Genomic DNA, 25,196 nt, shown 5'->3' with positions numbered 1-25,196 from the left:
TCAGGACACACTGTGCTGAACTGTGCATGAAATGAAACCGAAAAACAAAAAGGCTGACAATAAATAAAAAACATCAAAAAACTAAAATTATCATAGTATACACAATATAGCTGTTGTTTGGCTTTATTTTTGCAAATCAAGCAGGATGTAGTGCTTTCAAATCATATCAAACCTATAGTGGAGACGTTCTTAGGTGCTGTATTGCCTCTTGAACAGTACTTAAACAGTAATTACAAATCACTTATCTAATGTCCCTTGTAGAAAATAGCTTTACAGGACTATCATTTTCACATCTGTTGCTGCTCAAAATTTGGTAACACACCTGCACTGACTGATGCAGGAAAGCAAAGGAAACAAACATTTTAATTGCAATTTCTTATTTTCTTTACTCAGAAATAGCTAAATTGCTAAAATTATTTGTATAGTCCTACACATAATGTAAGCCTATCTAATGTTGGTTTTTTTGTTTTCTGGCCAAAATTTTAGACCTTTTCTGTTTTGGCCAAAAACCAAAAGTATCATTTTCTACCATTTTCGCCAGCCAAAATTTTGGTTCACCCTTATCTGTACCTTGAGTACCTAGATACATTTATATAAGTATATGGTCCAATTTTATGTTCTAACACCTGCTGTTACTTTACATTAGGTCCATCTGTCTGACAAAGAAATGTTAGTGTAAATCATTACTTTTGTTCAGAAGAGAGCACACAGACTGATCCTAACAAATCATTTTAATCATTCCTTGCAGTATCAAAATTTTGGGGTTTACTGTTCCTTTAAGGAGGTGAGGTCAGAAATCAGGTTGTGTGTGGCTACAAAATACCTGTGGACTTCGTGGACCCTTGCTGAGAAGCAGGATTCTACAATTCTGGCAGACAGCATAGAGTGTGAGAAATCCCCAAACGAAACAATTAAGACTGAGTTAACGACAGCCCTGTAGGTAAACAAAAATTTTACAATGCCATACGAATTCCGCTATTCGTGACTCAGATATTCCACGCCGTGAAAAGGTCGTTTGCTCATCTGACTTTCAGGAAAAGCATGTAAATATTCACCCTGATGACCATTAGCGGGCAAAGAAACAGGCTTCCTCGACCTTCCTGTGAAGTCAGCTGCTGTAGGAGACCGCAATGCTACTACAGAGTGGAAAAGTTATGGGAAGCAGCTGCACCTCTAACAACTCAAAATACTTAACGAAACAAAGGTTTACGACTAGCAGCAACCACCAATCAGCTGCCCCAAGCCAAGGGAATGAATAAGTTTACATTGAAAATGCCGTACCCAGACATGAACTCCCACTATGACAACATCAGCATTTGGAAGACTGCTTGAATCTTGGCAGCATGACTACTAGACAACCGAGCGATTTAAAAAAATGTATTTTTCAATCAAGTCACTGTCCATTGAGTCAATTCATTCAGTTTGACTACTCAATGAGTGGTGCTTTAACCTAGCACACCTTGACTTTTTCACCTTGAAGTCAGAAGAAGAGGAATGCAGGAATGCAGCTAACACCAAAAGATTAGGGAGTTAATTCAGTAGTGGATAATGTACACTTTGGATGCACATAACCTGGTTGTGTAAGAGTGACAATTACATGATTTGTCATTCCTTACTTCATGATGTACCTGAGGCTAAATTACAATGCAAGACTTTGGGAACACCTGTGAAAAGTCCTGACACCTGTACAAATAAAGGAAAGTATAAGGTACTTAGATGTCACCAGACCAATGCTCAGGACCATGCTATCAACTAGACTACACTAATTATTCGAGGCATTTTTTTTCAATCAGAATCTCCCTTCTCTTGTTTTCTCTCTCTCTACCTTCTCAGAGAGGGCCTCCTCAAGAGTGGCGAGGGCTGTGTCCGTGTTGCTGGAGTCAGTCTGTAGAGACATCACCCTGTCCCTCAGATTTCCAAGCTGTTTTTCTTTATCCTTCAGCTGTTCCATCAGATTTTCAATCTGAAAGAGAGAGAGAAGGACAAAGATAGAAAGAAAAAAGAGAGAGAGAGAGAGAGAGAGAGAGAAGAGAGAGAGAGAGAGAGAGAGAGAGAGAGAGAGAGAGAGAGAATACAGAAGTTTTTCATTTTAATGTTCCACAGTCACAGTTGCACAGTACCAAAAACACTACAATCTTATGCTCCAATCTTTCAAAAGCTATTCTGGAAGCCAAAATACAAAAAGCACAGACATCTTTGAAATATGGGTGGCAAAGCACGATTACAATCCTAATTCAACATAGCAGCATGACAGAGTACTTGAAAACTATCACAACCCTTATCGGGCAAGCAAGCGGAGATGAAATTATTTCTACGTTGCGCTCCAATAAAAGAAAACACTCAGGCCAAAAGTGCCACTCCATTCAAATATACCATAACACAGCTCTCCAGCCCAGACATAGTCATAATCCCATTCCCATAAAGAAGGCTCCGTCTGCATTCCAGTCATGGGTACATTGACAGATAATACCAAAAAATGGCGACAGCCATTTCGTAAATGAAAGAAATTAGGCCGCCCTGACTATAGCTAAATTGCTAAGCGCTGAGGGTAATGGTTGAAGGGTTTTATCTCCAAAGCTTAAGGGCACAGAATGAGTGGGAAAAGAACCCGTAGAGGCCAGAGATAACGTTGCTCCGGCATTATTACGCCACCCAGTGAAGAGTCGTTTAAAGCAAAGATGGAGTGATATGAGGCCTTCAGCCCTGAGGGACAATATGGGAACCAAAAACAGGGAGGCAGAAAGTGAGAGAGGCATATGAGTCTGACTGATAGCACGTTTTGAGTACCACTGTCTTTCTGAAATGATTTTCCCCATTGAAATAAAGTCTATGTTTAGACAATGAAGTATATCGTGCACTGTTTTATGATTTATGGTCAGACCTTAAGGTAGTGAGAAATGTTAATCTAGAACAGATTTTAAGACCAACAGATAAATGATTCTGGGCCCAGCATGGGATGGACTGGTCCACAACATCTGGAGATATTAGGTAAACAGGAGAAATGTGTCATCAAACACGTACTTCGTATACGCCTTTCCGCCTTGATGAGTTAGAGCATCATCATCAGTGCTGAAAAGGATGCTGATGAGGGGTGAAGTCTTTCCCACGCTTTTTTCCCCTAAAAGGATGAATGAATCAAATGACTTCATTCATAGTTATGTGTTACAGTAGCTTAGTAAGTTTACAAGCAACTTAGTAAGTATACAAGTTTACAACTGAACAAAACATGCAAGAAAATGAAATCACATAAATTTCCATAGAAATTAGGGTTGTGAAATCACTAGGTATTTATGATGTGATAAAGTAGGTGTTTACGTATAAGAAACAAATGTTGAACTGCAGAAGTAAGAAGATGCAGAGTCTCGTAGACACATACGTGGCCAAGCGTTTACGAGTGTGAACGTGCATCTTGCTTGGCCGTCATTTGCTCAGTGTGTGTGGTTCTCATGGGGCCTTGGAGGGCCTTATTTCAGGGCAAATTTAGCATGGTGCTCTAGCCAGCAGATAAACCGTTCCAGTCCTTCCCGCTGCTGCATTTTCTTTGGCCCGCGTGGTCAGCAAAAACAACTGCACTGCTGAAATATTTAAGCGCGCCATGCGGCCTTTGTTCCATGCAGTCGGGCGGAAAAAAAATGACGCTTGACCCCCGAAAGCATTTTGAATTTGCTTTTCAGACCGGGGAAATGGACATCGGCATTTACTGGAAGCGTGACCGGAAACTTTTTAAGCAGTCTGAGGAGAGGAGCATGTGGATTCTGCTAGATAAATACACTTGCAAGTACTTTTAGGTCTCACGTTTAAACGCAGAAGGTGATGTCCACGAAAATATGGGTCTTCATCTTAGCGTAGTGTGGTTAAAAAGAGAGACGGAGAGAGAGGGAGAAAGAGGGAGATGGACCACCTACAGCTGGAGTGCTTGGACTGTAAACTGAGCTGGCACATGATAAACATGGAGACATCTCTGCCTGCTGCTCAGGGCCAGATTGCTTCTAGCTGCTCCTCTTGCTGGTGGTGGCTTTTTACCAGGCATAGAGCGTAGCTGTTATACAGCATTTTCTCCTGCACTTTGCTCACCATTCGATTACATGAGGGCCAAACATATGAGACCAAGAAGTCATTCAAAGAATGCAAGCACAGTAATACTAACAGCACAAAACTGCTTGTGTACCTTATGTTCACAAATATGAACATATACTCTCTGCAAAAGCAATCTCAAATGAAAACACTGAAGCCAAGATTAGTTAACAAAAACATACTGAAATTATCGAAAAATTACTGCTCTTCATCTCTTTTTTCTACTCTTTTTTGGATTTTAACTATTAACAATGGCAGGATGTGAGTGGGTTTGCATGAGCCTGCTTAACTTTTCTTTTTTTTCTTTTAAAAGCTCGTCCTCAATTTTATTTAGCTTTTGTTTTTTGAGTATTTTTTCCCCCCCTGAGGTTTGTCATCGCCTCTGAAAAAACAGTTCTGTGTTGGGATAAGTTGAGATGTGCTGACCAGTGACCACAGGAACAGATCTAGCCAGTAACTGGTGGTGAATAAAACCGCCAGTCTGAGACGATGGGGATGATTGGGCGATATATGAGGACGCAGGAGAGTGCAGAGAGGCTTTTTGTGGGCTTGCCCAGGAGAGACCAGTACATTACAGTCAGAATACCCCAGAGACAAAGAGATTCACTACAGTTAGACCATTAGCACCAAGTATTGATTCAAATGCATATATAGTACAGTACTGACTGTACAAAAAAAAGACAGACAAATACCAACGAATCTTCTTATTTCTAAGTAAGTAAAATACACAGAATTGCAATGCTCTCACAATCCCACCTCTGTACAGCTGTCAGCTTTTGCCCTCTAGTGGTTTGGCTCTGGAACTACAAATGAAAAACATTCGTTCAAGTGATCAAGTAGAGAACAATGATCAACTGATGAGACAGAACAGGAAGCAGATTTTTGCGTTCTTTTAGTTGGCGTAGGTGGTCCAAAGATGAACAGCTTGTGCTACCTCCCACCTCTTCCCTTGACTGACCCGGTGTGATGTCATCCATACCCTTACTCAAAGACGAACTACTCATCTGCTATCAGCTGGAATAATGGATCCTAATGATGACTTCATAGAGAACAGAGAGATCTTAGAGCATGGCATGAAGATAAGAATGTTTGAGAGATGACAGATACAGAGAGGGCAACAGGGAGGGAGAGGCAGAGAGGGAGAGAGAGAGAGACAGAGAGAGAGAGAAATTATCAGGAGTTTGGGAAAGAAATCAGACAGGGAAAAACGGGAAAAAAAAAGAATGCAAAACACAAACACGTTTTCATATGGGGCGGCCTGTAGTCTTTCATTTCTGAACTTCTAGCGCCACATATTCATACAGTTTCAACATTTCCATTCTTTCCCTATCTTTACTGCACATTTTTCTCACAAACGAACTGCATAACCCTCCACCACTGAAATGGAAGAGTAGAGAAGCGATAGAGTCCCGCCAATAGAGGAGGGGAGTACATGAAAGACAGTACAGGAGAAGTCTTTGATATTTCATGTTCAAACAGTTATTATTTCCTCATTTGATCTTTTGGACAGGTTCAGCCATAGTGCTCTTAGATTTGTTATGAATTAGCGAACCTTTTCCATTCTCATCACTGTGATCTGTACACAGGCCAGGAGCAAATTAAGAAATGCTTTGCTATTCATCTTCATCATTTCACTTTAGCCCATGACTACACTTTGCATGAAACTCTATTTGCTTCTACAGAATGTAGTGAAACTGGGTTTCTGGCTTAGCGCGCAACTGGCCTGGAAAATGTCAAAACTCTATCATTAAATCAATTTCATTTTGGGTTTACATTTTGCGCTTTATGTATATTTGTAATTTAGTTTGTTGTTATGTGATCAAGACCTTGCTGAAAATAAGACCACAGCTTGTAGATGGTAAACTACCCAAAATAAACTGCGTAATTTTTCATCTTTTCATTACAGCTATTTCACATAAAAGAAGAAAGGAGCAAGTGTATACACGTATAATGGAGTGTGTGTGCACGTGGGCAAATGTGCAGACACATACGTGCTCCAAACCGTCTCTTCACTCCACTACACCAACAACTCAACATACTCACTTGCCCTCGCATCTGGGCAAAATGATGCCATGCTACACAGGCACATAAGAGAGTTGGTCAGAAAAAGCAGGGAGAAATCCGCAGTCCAAAACAGGAATGTCTTGGAGATGTGATTCGTTACGGACTTTCACGTGCATTTGGTAGCGATTCAGTTAACCTGTGGGCTACAGGATTCAATGTGTATTTGTGTGTGTCTCAGTACAAGGCTTTCTCTGTGTCGAAGAAATACTGGCAAAACTGAAGAAAAAAGTGAGTCCTTTGCCTCTGTGTACAAAAACGAGGAGTCTGACAAAACCAGAACAAACAAACAGGTTTAGAAATCGACTTTGGTTGCTAACTTTCTAACTTGAAACTTTTGTGACTTTATTCCCATTTATCTGAGCTCTGCTACAGCTGTGTTGCAGCTCTGACTCATCCCTAGCAAGCTCTGGGTGGACCTACATATCATGTTAATTGGGTGATTTAAAAGTTATCCAAACCATTTTAATGCATTAAAACAATTTCGCTACAGTACCAATAATTATACTTTACTTAATAATGTTTAGCACTAGGGCATTTTAGAGAGTCTACCTAATCAAACAAACTAAGGCCCTATAACTTCTACAATACAAAATCATGGAATTAAGACATAAAAATTAACTTCAGGTATAAATATGGAGATTAACATTATTTGGAGATTTAGGAGAGATTATTACAAAATTTCTGACCATATTAAATGTTTTTTTGCAATTTGTTCTTGTATTGTATGGATAATATGACTTTACATTTGCAAAAGATCCTGTCATTCTTCATGAGGGTTAGCTGGGTTAGTATAGTAATTGACCTTTGATATTAACATAATAACAACCTGTGTCAATGACAAGAAACACTACTAGCAGCACTGAATATACTCTGTGCTCATGCACTTACACAGGCTATGCTTCTGGTCTTTTATTTCATGCACTCCCAAAATAAAACTCAAATTTATTGAAAACACATGCATTTGTGAGATTCTGCTTTGTGTGGTTTCATGTCAGTTTTCTCTTCTTCAATGACACGCACAAAAACTATTTGCACTAAAAGCATGCTACATGTGATAGAGCAAGTTAGTGAGTGTGTAAGTTATAAATTAAATAATTAACTCATTTATAAATTCTCCATTGTTTGTGTTATTATAGCTTTTTACACACACTTTCCCACAGAAAAAGAGTAAAAATCCAAAAAATCAAAAACCCAAAGCAAAAATAAATCCAACAAAACCAAAAATGGAAACAAATGAAAATGGATTTCAGAAGCCTCTATGTAACCCTGCAAGCATTTCCAGCTTCCTCACACTGTTGAACTGTTGACGGCTAGACCACTGAAAAGGTTAGCGTAAAGGGCTAACACGTGTGCTAAGGGCTAACAGTCCAGCACCCCCCGTATACACGTCTCTATCACTACTCTCCCAGCCCAGGAATGCTGTCGTGATTGCCTGTGCAATTATCAGCCACTTTCACTTGTTTTTCTGCCTTTCTCTTTCATTCTTTGCTTTTTCTTCCTTTCAAAGCATTTTCTTAAAGCTTTGATCCAAGCTGGGAAAAAAAGGAAAAAGAGAAAAAGAAAGTAGGAGGGAGAAAAAAAAAAATATCAGCCCACCCAGCCGAAATATCTGCAGCTGTGCTTGGGTCTACCCATGGCCCACAGCAGGGGCTCAAAATGGGCTTTATCAAAGGGTTATCACCCTCTCTCATCACTCCAAACTACCATGGACTCCATCTCCTCAAGCGTATGGCAGCTTGACAGAGAACTAATACTCTATCAATCCGTTCCTTCATCAACAACCACAGAACATCTCTATCTCTCTTACGAATCTTCCACCGCAGCCTCGTCCCCTTGATACATAGCCTTCTCATCAGCTATGAGCTGCCTGGCTCCAGTCTTCCTCATCTGGGAAGTATTATGGAGGAAAAAAGGGACCGTCCTTCATCAGGGGGGTCCCCCAGGGGCCCATGCTCGGCCCTGTGATCAATTGCCATCTGGTAATCATTGATAAGTCATTGATGATTGAGTGAGTGGTTGGCAGTTAAGCATAACTTGTAAGTTATCTTTTTATCAGTCTGGTTATCAATTGGAAGTCTGTTCAGATCTGGATTAGAGAAAGGCCAGGAGGAAAAGAGAGGGCGACAAGGCAGGCAAAGATGCAGCGCGTCCTTACAAAAAGGATGAAAGCTTGCGAAGCTAATCTTTGCTAGAGCGCAAAGGGAGAGATGAGAGAAAAAAAAGACAGATGTCAAAGCTCTCAAAATTGAGAAACACAATTTATAAGATACTAGTGGAGAAAAGGCCAGTAAAGAGTCACATGCAGAGAAAGTGAGAAGGGAGTAGGGTGTGCTGGCCAGAGAGCCAAAAACAACTCTGTCTAGAGGGTAGGCCACAACTAGCCACCAGGAAACCAACCAGCAACCACACATAGTCAATGTGATGCAAACACATCTCCCATGAGTGAGAGTGTCTGTGTGCGTGTGTGGTATGTGCAAAAGCTCATAAAAATATCCCTGTGGATTTAAAAAAAAAGGAAAGAAACGGTTTAATATAATATACTTCTGCAAGGAAAAAAGTTTGTTAAAACATCATAAACCTCTGAACAAGGCACAACAGGCTCAGATCTCCAAGCTTAAAAGTGAAACTTTACAATATAATTAAATAAATATGTCAGACATGATGTACTGGTCTGCAATACCATATGTAGGTCATCCAATATCCCACTGCTCATTCAATAATATATTTATAAACAAACCATCAGACAAACACAGCTTTTGCTTTGACTAATCCTGGCATTTGGAGATTCTTATAATTACACACAGTCCAGGAACAGTTCCTTTTGATAAATCATGAGTTCAGTTCCTTGAGGTTTATTGATGAGCAGTTTACATTATAAAAAGTATTATTTACGTTATCCTCTTACCTCTGAGAAAACACGTTTAAGCCAATTATACTGTAATGGCAGTTCTACACGTGTAAACTCGCAATGCACCAACCTTAAAACTGTGCTCTTGTAGCATAAAGAGGGCTCCTGCAGCATGAGGTACACGGTAAAACCTCTGGATGAGCGACATTTCAGTGTGTTGGAAATATAACACTGTATATTTTTGTTTCAGTGCCATCTGTTTGACTGTGCTGTGATTTTTTGGCTTCATATTTACATATCATAACAAAAAATGAAATATCCTAATGTGAAAAGACAGAAAAAGGACAGGGGAAGGAATTTAGGTCAACACAGAGACAAGGCCCATTTCAAAAAGTCACTGACATAAGACTTGAAAAATACCACAATGTTTGGGCATGTACACTCACCACCCCCTACCCCTCAATTAAAAGTCCACCGCAATGCAGTCATGCTTCTCTAAATAAAAAGGACAAATAAAATAAATTTAAATAAATAAATAAACACCTCATTATGCATTGTTGCAGTCGTACAAGCCAGGTCCTAACAGTTTAGCCTCTGTTCAAGTAGAATTTTCACTCAGCTGCCATTTGAACCCGCTGACCTGTTCTATTCAGGCTACTTCTATTGGATGTACAGCATGAACCATCCAGTGTAGATGTTACTCAAGTATGTTACACAAGACCAAAAGACCAAAAATGAATTAATAATAAAAGTTCATTAAGAATAATTAAAATCTAATCTACTTATGGAAAATCACTTCTCATTTTTACAACACAATTTTACGTGCGATGATTGTAATTGACTGACTGACTGACTGTGTGAAATGAATGAATGAATGAATGAATGAATGAATGAATGGATAGATAGATAGATAGGGCTGGCCGGAACAGCATTTTACAGGCTTTAAATAACCACTGCTACTTTTGAATGAGCACTGGAACACTTATTATCAAAATCAAACTTGTTTATGCTTCACAATTAACCATAATTTATTGAAATATATACATTAGGTGGTAACAATGTATTAATAGTCAGGCTGTAGCCCAGCTGCTCTCATGTTATATATTGCCATGATAAAATTCATGATTGCAGTCATCTCGTTCAAATACATCTTTAATAAGTGACTTGTGTGGTGTTTATGAGTCATGTGTCTAGACACTAAGGATGTAATGAATAAGAATTATCATTTTCTTTATCGTCATCAGTGCTCGTTTTGTTTTAGGTTTGTTTTACTTCATTTTAGTTCATGTTTTTATTTGTTTTATTGTTGGTACATCCTGTCCTTCTGGACCCGATATTGAGCTCACTGGACACTGGCTGCAAGGCAGGGGGACTGTTTTTTTTTATCACTTCCACCCCATAGACTGTAGCTTTCAGTCGGTGACCAAGAATCAATGATTTCCAAAGCATCTCTGCTCTTTCACCTGCCATGAATTTATCATGCATTCAACTAATCCAGCTATAATTTATTTACTTATTTACTTATAATTTCTTTATTTTTATATAGTAACAATAACTGTTCTATCTAGAGGACTTGCTGATATGTGGTTTAGGCTAATTAAGTGACCTGAAAAAAAAAGACAAAATTTTCGAACACTAAACAGCGAATCTAATACCAACGTAACAAATGCTTGAATTTTTTTAATTATTCAGGCCAGCCCTCGACAAAAACATTTTGTTTCCTCTCTCTCACACACTCACACACACACATACAAACGTAGCATACTGTAGTGACTAAAGCATGCAGCACACCACAAGAGTAATGTATTTGTTTCTTTCTTTCTTTGTGTGTGGCAGTTTATCTGTAGGCTGTTTGAGACAGGGGTCAAGTAGTACATGTTTAAACTGAGTGGGGGTGATTACAGTACTCAAGCAAAGTGGAGCACTTTTGAGAAATCAGGTGTTTTTACGACTTGATCTAACACTCTAATGACTCCCACTGCAATCGTGTCTTTTACAGGGAGATGAAGAGCCAGAGTTCTGTGCATAAGCTCTATTGCCAACAGAATCATCATAATCACCTGTTTGCCATTATCCTCAGGTTTTGGCAGGACAGAAACACAGTGTGTGCCTGATTCAATCAGGCAGCCCTATAGCTACAGCGATTTCCTATTGAACAAAGCTTTAACAGCAAACATTCTGATTCAGTACAAACCAAAATGAGCACAGGTAATGCTGAAAAGTGTGAGATGAATCTGTTCAAAACAGGCAAACATACTGCATACATACACACACACCATATCTCTGCTCCGCCCACGTAGCCAGAAAGACATTCTGATGCCAGATTGGAGGCTTGGGTCTTTCTAAGTCCTGTAATGGAACAAGGAGTAGAAATATTCCCTTCTGTCCACAATGACAAGAGACGAGCCAGTGATGCAATCAGATCAGAGATGGACCTGTGGCTCTGCTGGGAATGTGAATGAAGAAAATGAGTGGGGACGGAAGAGGGGGAGAGGATGATAGACTGAAGATAGACTGGAGATAAGGAGATAAGGAGAGAGGAGATGACAGAGAGGCTGGGGGACAGGCAGGGACAGGGAGAGAGAGAGAAAGAGAGAGAGGGAAGGAGAGAGAGAATGAACAGCAGAGGGAGAAAGTTGTGAAGAAAGATTACGATGTGAAAAGGGCACAGAAAGGGGAAAAAGGCGAAACGGGGGGCAGTGAGTGAGAGAGAAAGAAAGAAAGAGAGAGAGTTCATTTACACAAAACAAATGGACAAAAGTATGCTGAATAACTAAAAACAGAAGTAGCAGTCTGAATTCTGTCTATTTTATAGATAATAGCAGGGGCGTTGACTTGGGTTAAACAGTGGGGAAGCAAAAAAAAAAAAAGTATGTCCTAATTCAATTAAGACGTTTCATTTTCAGGGAGGAACATGGACATATTAGCTTATGGATGGTGAGTGACAGCATGTGGCAGTTCATGTTTTTGCCTGTCTGCATACAGTGCACCTTAACTCAAATACAACATCATCTCAGTTCAGCTTAGATGTGGATGATGTGGCAAAAATATATCATGACACATCAAGAGGTTTTCACAATACACAATATGTCATGATATTTAGAGGTTTTTAAGGTTTGGAAAACTGAACAAACAAAAAAAGTGGCAAATTTAACCAATACTGTCAAAGACTATGAGAAAAATCTTTTTTTTGGTCAGTTCTTAAAGCATGTTGTGACGTTATTTATCATGATAACGATAAATACTGCCATATTGCCCAATTCAGCTGCAGTTTCATGTCCCTCATTATTCTCCATCTTGGCTACAAAGGGCCATAGCAGCAGGAATCAAAACAACAACAATCAAAACATTAATGACCCAGTGCCCCCCTGTAGTTAGAGCTCATGGATATCAGTATGTCATACAGCTTCAGAGGAAAGTCTATTAATGTATTCTCTGTTTTTAATTTAATGCAGTTTGAGCTGTACAAGTAAGGCACAATGCAAATTGATGGTTATAAACTTCCATTATATGTTAGCTACATTAGCCTCATAGCTCCAGTGCAGAAATTACGAAGTAAATATGACCACATTTGGGGTAAAAGAAAGAAAATATATATATATATATATATATGTATATATATATATATATATATATATATATATATATATATATATATATATATATATATATTCCTTTAAACACTCCTATATCAGCACCATATCCATGATCAGTTACAGGTCAGACTCTACTATCCATACTGTTGTTACTCTGCCGACTCTTGGTCAGTTAATCGGATCAGTAAAGTAAATCAAACGTCAAGCAGTGTATGTAGCCTACTGTACACCCGCACAGAAATAAGCACGCACATGTACACTCATGTATGCGTGCACACACAAATACGATTCTATTAGGCTGAAGAAGTCCAGTTGCTCTCTTACGAAGATAAATTACTGCAGTCGAGTGTGGTCAGCTAACGGTGTAATCAAAAAGGCACGTAACGCAGAGATACACACTTCCTGTTCCCAGACAGGAAGCTGACGGATTAAGGTGCCGCCCCAGCTGTAAATCAGACACAATTAGAGCTTCGTATAAAACAGGCTCATTACATGTCTGTTAAAAGCCTGAGTCACTACAGTAATGCAGGATCAAAGAGACACCTGGCCTTGGGTACACACACATACACATACACAGCAGTACGTAGAATGCTTTGAACAGTGTGTGACAGCAACACAGCAAATCATTTTCTTATCTCAACAGTCCTTCATGTGTTCAAAGGGTCTGTGTGTGTGTCCGCAGCAGTAGGGCACATAAGAGTAGTTCACTGACCACAGTTTGACAATCTGAAATTGTAGCGTTTGTCACATGTCAAAAGCACTCCAGTTTTTATTCTGTCACCAGGAGATAACCAGGCTGCTGCTTTGTTTATGACACTAACTAGACATTAGGAGTTTCCATGATCAAGAAAATAATGATCATGATCATCAGCTGAAGTATAAAAATCATGACATACTTAAATTTAATTGGTGTGATCAGTGGTATAACTACTGGTGGAGGAGGCAGGGAGGTAATCACACTGAAGCCCATGCACACAGCTACAGGCCCCTAAAAGTCTTTATTGGGCCCCTCAAATAGCTACTTACTCATCAGTTAGCTTCCATCAACACTGCACAGACAGCCCTGACGTCTGTTAATTGCTCTCTTTTTCATAATGCATCCACGGTAATCGTTTTCAAACTAATTTTTTATGTCTACAAAATAATATATTAATTATTCATAATTCTAAAATCACAAAAAGGGAAAGATGTGGGTTAATGTTAGATGCTAGTGGGTGGAATGGCATGTCTTGAGAGCATCAACTTGTTTGAGATATATCAGCAAGAAAACAAGCAAATTACACTGTCACAGTAATTTTCGGGTGGGGGCTATTCCTTAACTGGGGCCCATAAGGGGATCATAGGTACGCCACTGGGCATGATCTAACCTCACTGCATTTTGTCCAACAGAGTGCATTAGAAGGGTGAAAAAAGACATAGTAACAGCTAACCTGTGCTAATGCTTTAATTAATTGTGAATTCTGGTTTTTGTTAAGTTCACAAGAAATATTTAAGGTGTTCAATTTCCTGTTCAAATTTGGGAGGGGGCTGTTAGTGATTAAGGATTCCTGGGCTTAATACGATATCCACAGCGTGGTAAAATCCACATCACGAGACATGTCACATTGGCTTTAATAGGTCAGTATACTTCTCACCCCTAGACATTACATGAAACATTAAAATACCTCATTACGCATTGAAACACTTTTCATTGTTCATGGTTGCACAGTCTGGAGTCTGGCAACACTACTGCACTTGACAAAACAAAGGGCATTGCAATACTTTGCTTAATGAAAACATTCAAAGGCTGTCAAACTGACCCCTCATCATAGACCATAGATTCTAGCGTAATGGAAAATTGTATAATGGGCTTGAAACAGCCTATATGTTTAGGGGCCTGCTAAACCCAGGGTCTGCAGATTCTGAACCTGCATCATATCAAATGAACATCTTCTCTGACATATCTGGGCCTCTTAGATCATTCACGTTTCAGACATGTTTTCCTTTCACATTGCTTACTGTTGTTGTAAGGGTGCACCGTAAGGACTGTTTCCTATTACTCCACAGCGATGCTGACAGTGTTTTGGTATGTGCTCTGTTGGTGTTTGTCTGTGTGTGCGTGTGTGTGTGTGTGTGATGGAGGAGGACATGGTCAAACAATAGCTACATCCACTCACTCTCATTACTCATCTCTTTCCATAGGGATACTCTGACCTCCAGTGTCAGATGATATTTCATATGTTCTTCATCACTGGTTACTTATTCATGCATTTCATTCAAGAGGAGATATAATGTATGGAATATGAGTGAACTAACAGATGTGTGTAACTAATTCTATTCATTTTATTGATGCTGAACCACCCAACATGTATATAAATTTGAATACTAAATGAAAAGTTGTATCTAGTGCACAGAATCATTTCCCATTCATTTTAACAAATGCCTTTGTCAGTAAAAACATTTATCTGGTCTTTCCGTATGCATACAGCTGCCAGTTTATGGCTACATTCAAAGTAAAAGTGGCCCAAATCAGAATTACTGCCCAAACGTGATTTTGTTGTTTGGCTGTTCACATTATCTCTGTAATGTAGCCCATATCTGACACCACTCAAAACAGATCATGATCCTGAAATGACTCACATGTGCAAAAGAACACCAATTCACCTGGCACTTTCATCTAACACAGTTGTTCTCTGTATTTGCTTAAGACTGCCTTAACGTGACATAACACTTTAACATGCGCAAACTGATACTTTAAACTTGTTGCTAGAAAGTGGCATGTTTCTCTCACTCATCCCCTAAAGAGAGAGAAAATGTCAAAAGTATCCACAGTGATGCATTTTGATAAGGTAGCCACTTGTATCATTTCTTAACATCCCAGGTGTAAGTTTACACTATTATTTGCAGGGCCAACTAACAGACTTCAGGCATCATATGATAACTGCCACTGCGGTTAACACATCTGCTCTCACCTCTGCACAGACCACCTGATGATATACAAAGTGGGGTCCAAAAGTCTGAGACCACGTTTCAAATCTTGGATTTTTTTTTCAATTAAACTTGGAAATGAACAACATAATATTTTAGAATCCTGAAAATGTTAAAACAAAGAATTTATGACAATTAAAATGAAGAAGAAATATTCAAGATTCTGCACTATGTCTTGGTCACTACTCAAATTTAATTTGTGACACTAACCATGTTGAGGCTTTTGTACAAATGTCATCTCTTCGAGTGAAGCACATATTCAGACGACTCTCAGGAGAATTTGAAATATTAAATACTAAGAAATTCTAAAATTCATGTTAGAATTCTGGGATTCTACTTATCATTTAAATTGTTATGTTGATAATAGAATTTGCAATGAAAATCTTTCTATTAAATTGCAAAACAAAAGGATTTTCACTAGTGAAACATTTGTAATGTTCCCCAAACCACTTCCGAAACAAACTATCATTAAAAATATAAAAGCCCTTGTGATGTTTTGAACCAGAGTGAATAGCCTTTGCTGCCCTCATGCATCAGTAAGCCTCAGGTGTCCAACACCCAGTCGCTGGTTCATGGTTTGTCCACTGTCGGACCACTGCTGGTAAGTACTCACCATTGCTGACACCCTACAGCCTGTTTCAGAGACACTCTGTCTCTGCCCCATAAAGATTTGGCCCTTATCAAAGTCGCTCATGTCTTCATGCCTGCCCATTTCTCCTCCATCCAATACACTGACTACAAGAACTGACTGCTTACCCTCTAATATGTTCTATTCTAAGCTTATTATTGAACAATTAAACTCATCTCAATTATCTTAGTTAATGTCTTGGGGTTAAATAGATTATAGCACAAACCTTGAAAATATCTAAGGTCTGAAGTCAAGTCAAAGTTTATTTATATAGTGCTGTCACAAAGCAGCTTTACAGAAAAATCCAGGTCCAAGACCCAATGAGCAAGCCAATGACTACAGTGGCAAGGAAAAAACCCTAACAGGAAGAAGAGAAAGAAACCTTAAGAGGAACCAAGACTCAAAAAAATCCTCTCCTGGTCAAAACCAGACAGTAAAACAATGACACAAGAGCAACATGAACAAAGCATAAGGTTTTACTATTAGTATAAAATATTAAAAAAAGAAAAAAGTGGAAATAAAAAAAAAAACGCTTTTTTTTTTTTAATAGATTCTTTACTGTGGGACCACAATTTGAACTAATTTGGTATAACGGTCCATTTTTGACCAACATAATAGGTATTTCAAACATTAAAGCAAATATATGTCATTTTTCAACCTTTTATACTAAATAATTGTCTTTTCATTAAAATAAAAAGTATACTTTTTGAGACAGAATACCCTTCTCTGAAGTACCACAATTGTTTTCTTTTAAGTCAGAAACACCCTATTTTGTAAAGGTAAAGGTAGAAGAACTAATATAATGTCGCGACTGGCACTGAGCAGAACAGAGAGAAATACTGGACTGGAAAATAAACAACTACATGTAGATGCATCAGGTAAATTTCTGTCAAATTCATTCAGTGCGTTGCTAGGTTTATCAACACTTAGACACAACTCCAAGCCCTGACCAGTCCATCATATACCTCTTTTTTTTGCTTGTTTCTCTCTCCTCAGAGAGCAGGTCTATGTACGGAGCTACAGAGGTGTAGAGGAAAACCTATCCTCTAGAGGCTGCCCTTCAGGAACTTCAGACTGCTGTAAGTTATTGCTTAAGGACCGATGGGACACTAAAAGTTTGGAAAACCAATTGAATCCTTTGGATACAATACTAGCCTGCTGACAGATTGAGTGGAACACCTGTGAAATATTGATGTAGAGGTCAGGCTTCTCATACATAAGAGTTAATCTGAGTCTTCGCAAGGCCTGAATGAGGTTCTGCACCGTGAGAACTGACTACAGCAAAAATTTACTGGAAGAGCTAAGATAAAATTTGCTAGACAATATCGCCACAGTGTTTAAGCTGGATGTACAAATGTGTGCAAGATGACTGGTCAAGCTGACTTATGCTGGTTCTAAACAGAAGCTTTAGTGCTAGAAGTAAGGAAGGAGAAATACAAGTGGAAAAAAAGGGAAAAATGTGTGTGTGTGTGCAAAATGTATGTATAAACACTGATGCTTGTTTTATGAGGTCTATGCCCTCAAATGTTTTACTGTGTCCAGTCAAAACATCCAAATTTCCCTTTAAAAAAGCCCCACACCTCACATAAAAAGCAAGCTGAACTAAGAACATTAGATATACGATAGCGTAACCAAACAGTGTGTCCATCCAATTCATACTTCATAAATAATCTACAGTCAATGGAGCTTGTTAGCACCCTGCTATGAGTTGAGGTGATGCTCTAGGGGCTACTCAGATAATTAAACGACTGTACCGAGAGCATACATGAAAGAGCTTTAAAGGTCACCATAATGGACTATGCTCTGAGAGATTGCTGACCTGGGACCTGCCGCTTTAAAGACAGACAACTTGGACACAGCTGGACTCTCCGCCCTGAGAACAGCATTTAAATGGTAATGCAATTAAGGAGTTAGTATAGTATTAATTAAAGCCAGTGAAATACTGTACTGATCTAACAACAGCGTTCAAAAGGAATTAGAGATGAATCTTGATGGGAGTTTGCGGCATGAAGACTTTCAATTCAGTTAACTGGCTAGAGAGGAAAGAGACAGAAGCCAAAGGGAGATAAATGGAGGGAAAAAAAGAAATAGACTGGGATTAGGGGGAGTGAAAGACAACAGAGGGAGAAATTAACGTGTGGGTGTATGTGTGTGGCCCAGGGGAGCAGTCGGATGACTCCCAGCAGGTGGTTCTAACTCAGTAAGGGGAGTTAACCTTATAAAAGTCATTTGGGTCAAGAAGAGAGAGCCCAAAGAAGCTCAACACAGACACACACAAACACACACACACACACACAGACAAACACAGACAGACTGCTGGATGACACATGAGGCTAATGTCTGTGCTCATTAAATCTTGTTAGGCTTTGCTCTTTCTCTGAACCTTTTAATCAAAAATTGTAATTAAATCATAGAGACACAGGTTAAGCCATTTAAGGGTGAGCGGACATCCCTCGGGCACATTAGTGGTCCACTGGCTGACGTCTGACTGTGTGTGCATCTGTGTCAAAGCATATCCCCAGTGCCATGTAACATAATCCAACAGACTGCACAATTAAAAGCATGTGCATCACATTCGCCACAACTAAGCTAATTGGAATAGACATGTCCTCAAGTCTTCAACCCTACAGACTGTATCAGGGCAAAGCCCCATCCAAATCTAGTCCAATTTATGGCCAAACTGAGCCTACAGTAACCTGGTCCAAGTCTAGCACAGCCCTGACCAGAGGACAGGGCAAGCGAGGTTACAGATAGTCCAGGCCAAAACCCAGGACAGTTAATGAATGGACATAACCCAAAGCAAACAGAAATAGGACCAAGTGCATGGCAACCTGGGTCAGCCTCAGAACAAAGGAGCGTGTGCCAAAAGCAATCGAGGCTTAGGAGGGTCCAGACCAAATAAAAGCCCACAACAGACAAGAACAGGGCAGCAAAAAGAGCCAGGGGCCAGCCAAATCCAACAGAAAAACCAACTCGCTGGGGTAATTATGGAACGAAAAGGTTTGCGTAATCACAGAATATGTCTCTGTCAGGCGTCTTTTATAGTTCAATGAGGTGTTTTGTTGATGAAGACATTACGTTATAGTTAAATCGTGCTGGCCTGTGTAGCATGGCAAGACCACATAATGGATGTAATAATAAACTTGCATTGTCGGTGCATCGTCACTGTAGACCTGTAGACATTATTATTCCCCCCATCATGTTGTCACCACCGCTATTATAACCAGTATCACCAACAACGTAACCGCCATCAGCGACAATCACTGACACAATCATTCACCATCTCCTTTCCATCACCACTAACCCCATTTTCACCATCATTACTGCCTCCAGCACTACGATTTGAACCATGAATATGATTTGTCAGTAACACTTATTGGTGCTCATGGCTATATAGCTGTTCTGGCACTGACCTTCTTCTGCAGGACGTTGATCTTACGCTCCTTGACCTCCAACATGTCCTTGAGGTCCCGTATCTCTCCACTCAGCGTTCCTTTCTCATCTGTTACGTCCTGCAACTGCTTGCTCTTCTTATTCAGGAAGGACTCCTTCTCCTCCAGACGCAGCCTTAAGGCATCAACCTGAGGGAGACAAGCAGCATTGCTCGGCCGTTAATGGAAAAGGTGCAGTTCACAGTAACAATGAAGTGCAACCTAAGTGCAAGATGATTCTAAAATGTGTTTGTGTGTTACAACATAACAAAGGTTGTGTCAAAAGAAGAGCACTTGGAATGAAAAGAAAACCACTTGTTTGTGCTGTTCTATTAATTTTAAATACATATATCTCATATTGCCATCCTAAGAACACTGGGCCTCATTCACCATCTGTTCTTAAAAAGAAATTTCTTCTTAAAACCTACTTACATAGCTTTCACAATGATTCTAACATTAACCAGTGTTTTCTTATTTGGGATTTGTTCTTAGGTAAGAACAGAATCTATGCAGACTTAAGAGCATAGAGGTGCAAACAATTCTGTGATTTAAGAACACGTCATGAATCTGACATAGACTTTTTCCTAGGGCCTTACTCAAGAGCAATTTTAAGAGCTCTATTTTCCTCTTCCTTTCCCAAATACCATGTGCCATTTTTGACCTTTTTGGCTGAACATTTTTCAGTGGCCAAAATTTCAGTGTGTCTTTAGTGGAAACAGTTAATAATACTGCATAGAACAGTCCACCTTTAACTACTACAAACAAAATGTTGGTCAAAGAATCAACAAAACCAATTTACACTACACTGTTAGTAATGTAATTAAGTGATTAGTAATTCTCACGAGTTGCTGAACAGAAAAGACAGAACACAGAAAATCAAAAACGTGATGATATCCTGTCAATAAAGGATTTAGAATTTAAAGCCATAGATGCAGACTAAAATTGTAAATAATCATGGCTCATGCTCAGTCATTGTCACCCACATAAGGTTAATACAGGCCTACAATAAAAAAAAGTGAAACGCATGGTCACAGTCTATCACTCTCACATTCTCACTCTGTATCACACTTACGACTCTGTCTCACACACACGCACACACACACACACTTTCACATGCTACATGAGTTACTGAGGCCTGATTGAGATTCCAGGTTTCTGTCTAACGCAGTGAGTAAATCCAAATGAACTCCTGAGGTGTTGGCGAACTCGTTATCAGAAGCCTTTAATGAGCCTCGAGAGGAAAGGCACACACACATTCTATACTCAAACACCACATATGCGCATCTCAGAGCACATATTTTATTTCCCAAAATAATTTAAAAGACACCTCAGTGGAAATCGGCAAGCTTGCCTGCTTGTATAATAGCATCTGAAACAACAAATAAGATTGATATACAGTACAGGCTGCACAACACCACTGCCCAAATATCTACGCAGATCTAGTAAATCTGGTAAAATGACAAGTGCTTCCATGAGCGTCAATTAGCTGCTTTTAGCACATGCTACGGGCTTCAGAAAAGAATGCGGTGTTTATTTCTGCTACATGAGGTGTAAAGTTACCATGGTGGCTGACCATCATGTCTGAGAGAGAGCAAAAGAGAGGTAAAGTCCATTACCTCTCCATTACAAGATAGCAAAGACCTATGCCTATTCATGGGAGAGCTCATATTGCTCATCTGGCCACAGCCCATTATGACACTGAACAGTTTCTTTCTCGCTCTCTCTGTCTCTTTACTGGCATTCTGTCATGCCGGTGACACCTGTAATCCACTGTCAGTTGGCACGCTGTAATTTCTAAAGAATCTGTCCGGTGTTCAGCAGGAAATCGCTCATGTCTTCCCAGCCTAATTCTTTAACCTCTCTTACTGCACCGCATGTGGGCCTTTTCATAAAACACACACAAGAAGAGGAACAGACAGAGCACTTTTACAGACAGAGGATGCTTTTAAATTCAGGGTTTCCTCTCACTTCATCTTAGCAGAGCTCTGCCCAAAGTATGTTAAGCAGGATTTTCATCTAATGTCAACTTCCTGGAATTCATATGACCAAGACAATTCACACTACCGAGCTGAAATCATCCTGCCTGTATTTAGGAAGGAGAGACACGTTTCAAAATGAATCACCTACTAATAATTAAACACTTACAATAATTAAACATTAAACAGTAAGTTTGGTTTGCTTACATGGTCACTAAATACATGGGCTCAATCAATGTCAAACCATCAATCTAACCTTTGTTAAATGTTAAACAGTGCTGCTAACTAGTACAGAGAAGCGGGATAGCTTTAGCTTAGCTAGCATACTAACAGCTGTGCTCACCACAAAACATGTTCGATTGTGGCTAACTAAAGCACAGAAAAAAGTTTAGATGGCAATTATTCAAATCTGAGGGAGTGCGGTCAAGCAACTGCACTTGAAGGGACAGAAAAGGAAATTAAACCTGTTCTGTCATGTCTGGATTTGCAGCTTGATCAGAAACTTAGCGTCAGCTTAGGGAGATATATAGACCAATATAGTGGCGCACACCACAGTATAGGTTTGATTCATGATTTTGGCTAACATGCTCTGCTGAAACAAATTTAGATGATAAAAACTAATGTCTAAGAGAGCAAAAGTCGCATGACTGGTGCTGGAGTGACAGACAGACGAAATCTAAACTGTTGCTGGCTCTGATTTATATCTGATTTGCCTCTTTCTTTCTGCACCACTTTTCAGTGAGCGCCCACACCACCAATCACTGAGCCCCTCTAAAATATAAATGCGTAGAATGTGAATGTTTGGCAGTTCAAAAGTGGAATAAAAATTTGATTTGTCATAACTTTGAAATACAATCATCATTCTTCAATCATTCAATCATTTTTAAAAACTTACTTTTAAACTTTAAAACTTTATTATATATTCTGTATCATTACACTATACTGCATAAACATAAATCAAATCATGCATTTCCACACTGACGTTGTACAATCAGAGTACGGATGAGTCAGAAGTTTCAAATATTTGATTAGTCATGAAAGTTTTTTTGATTTTTGATATGCAAATTAGCTTTTCTCTAAAATTATTCATTCTACAAGATGTCTGAACCCTATTCTCCACCAGAGGGTAGTGTAGAGTATGTGCCCCTTTGATCAGAGTTTCTTATCTGTTTAACCCAAAGAAGGAAGCAAAGAAAGACTACTGCAGAGGGCTGAAGGCTACCACAGACTGGACGGGATGCCTCAGATTGCACCGCCAAAGTCTGGGTAGCAGCACATACGAAGCACAACAGAGAAGTACTTTACACTAAACTCCTATAGATTTAATGGAATAAAACTTTCAATTTCATTTTGTGATTTTATCAAGTTTGGTATCAGCTAACTAACTTTTCACAAACTGTTGTTTTCTTGATACAAGGTGAAATACCATGTGACTAGGCTTATAGTGATAGCATTTGTCTGTTACTCTCAAAGACTTTAGATTGACTTCTTTCATAGAGTAAATGTCAAGCTACAAGTAATCTACTAAGGATTTGTGGTCTGGGCCTGGGTTTAATATAATTACAGTAATAATACGACGCTGAGTTGTGCTTTTTTAAAATGCATTTTGTAGCATTCAGTGTGTTGTGGCCTTTAGCCTTAAGACTATTTTGTTTTTCACAGGGGGCTTATTTCAATATTTTTCTAATAACATCTTACTACTATTTAATTATCAAAATTGACTGAAATGCCCATCCTTAAACCAGAGGTCATGACACTCATATAAGAAATACAGATTCTAATTAAATACTGTGTTAAATAAAGTTTTATAAAAGTTTTACTCTTCTTTTTTATCTCAGGTCCAGATCTCAAATTGGACCTTGGTTAGTAGTAGTCGAGTGGAAAAAAAAACAAAAAAACAGCAGGAGTCGGTTATATTCCAAATCTGGTTTAAAGAGTCATAATTATAGTATATGGTGGCCTGTCACAAGCTTTCAGTGTTTAAGTTACTCACTTGCAGGCAAAACAATGTAGCTATTACACAGAGATCAAGAGCAATCTGTGTATGAAAAGTACACACATCGTCCAAGAAGTTAACACCAAACTGTGACAATTTAATTTGTCAGGAAAGTGATATACACTCTTCATCACTTAGCTTTTATCTTGAGAAATTTAGTCATGGCGGGATTCTCGTCTCTCGAATGCTGCTTTTGGAAGCATTCATCCCAAAAATCTTCCCTTCTTATACATTGAAATGAATAATTAATTATTCATTAATTAATCATTTACTACACCTCATACAGTCATCCATGTCCATATCAAGCAGCCCTAGAGTCTATACAGTATTCTACCATATATATCCCACTTACATTAAACATAACGCTTATGCTTTATACTTCACCCTTTCCTATACACAAGTACACATTTACACAGTACATGAGCTAATGCTTTTGCATATAGCAGCCATGGAATGAGATGATGCAGCCAGTACAGAGTGATCTGATCTGGATAAACAAGGCTGATCTCTTCCATAGGTCTATATTAACATAGCACAAATCTGGATGCCATTCAGGGCCAATCTTCAATCTTGTCACCACATAACAGCATAATGAGATCATGGTACATTAGTGTGTCTGTACGTGTACCTGTAAGTGTGTATAGGTGAGTGTCTGTGTGTTTTTTATATCTGCATGGTTATTACAGTGTGTTGACATCATGCTCTTAATTGTGTGCATGTGGATTTTTGTTTGTGTGACTGTGTGCGCAATGTTAATACATTGTTTGTGTTATAAGCTGGTGTATTTTAACCCTCCTAGGTCTCTCGTGGGTTACACACCATAAAATCATCTCCTCGTTATTTCTCATAGCTCACTAAAAGCAGATGGTTTTGTTGAAAGTGCAGATTTTAAACTTTCAATAAATACAAGAAATGACATCAGCTCCTCAGACTAAAATTTAGCTGCATGCATAATTGTTTCTCTATTCCAGTGGTTCCCAACCCTGGAGGACACCCTGCCCTGCACATTTTAGTGCTTGTCCGGCTCCCAACACAACTGATCCAAGTAGGTGATGAAGTAGGTGCGTTTTGGCAGGACAACACAAAATTTTGCAGGGCGGGGGATCCTCTAGAACCAGCGTTGGGAACCACTGCTCTTTTTGGTTATGCATCCAACTCCCTTATTTACAGCACCAACTCCTATTGTCCGGACTAGAACTACAGGAGATATTTCTTGCCCATTTTAGCTTCTGCTAACTTTGTCTGAACAAAACACAACACTGACATTCTCACATTCCAGGACCACAACTGTAGGGTGTCTGTATGTGACTGATTCAACAGACATGATGGAACACTGGGACACTTTGACTGACCACTAACACCAGACTTGAATTCAGATTCCAATTCTTAATTTGGAACAGCAGGTGAAATGCTGAAATAAGAATACATGAACAGGAAAGTACTAGAAAAAAAAGGTGCATGTGACTAATTTCTTGACTGTTGAGCTTATTTTTGTTGACATCTGAACAAATGGAAACAAGTCCACTCAAACCTGTTGACACAAAATTGAGATCCTTAAATCTTGATCCTTTTTAATCCAGCTTCCAGGCCTTGACTTTGTAATCATTAGTAGGAAT

At 39.1% G+C, this 25,196-nt stretch overlaps 1 protein-coding gene across 1 annotated transcript in view; it reads right to left on the bottom strand.

The window, feature by feature from the left end:
* The window catches only part of LOC118813373 (ERC protein 2), a 205,342-nt gene that overhangs the window by 112,728 nt on the left and 67,418 nt on the right, over positions 1-25,196 (bottom strand). The window contains exons 6-7 of the mRNA XM_036578670.1: positions 19,591-19,758; positions 1,826-1,963 (exon numbers count right to left, since the gene is read on the bottom strand). Coding sequence (XP_036434563.1) covers positions 1,826-1,963; positions 19,591-19,758 — 306 coding nt within the window. The remainder of the gene's footprint in view (positions 1-1,825; positions 1,964-19,590; positions 19,759-25,196) is intronic.

Source organism: Colossoma macropomum, unplaced genomic scaffold (assembly GCF_904425465.1).
Source record: "Colossoma macropomum unplaced genomic scaffold, Colossoma_macropomum, whole genome shotgun sequence".
Lineage (NCBI taxonomy): Eukaryota > Metazoa > Chordata > Actinopteri > Characiformes > Serrasalmidae > Colossoma > Colossoma macropomum.
The sequence above is the reverse complement of the archived record's forward strand: the minus strand, read 5'-3'. Positions and strand labels throughout refer to the sequence as shown.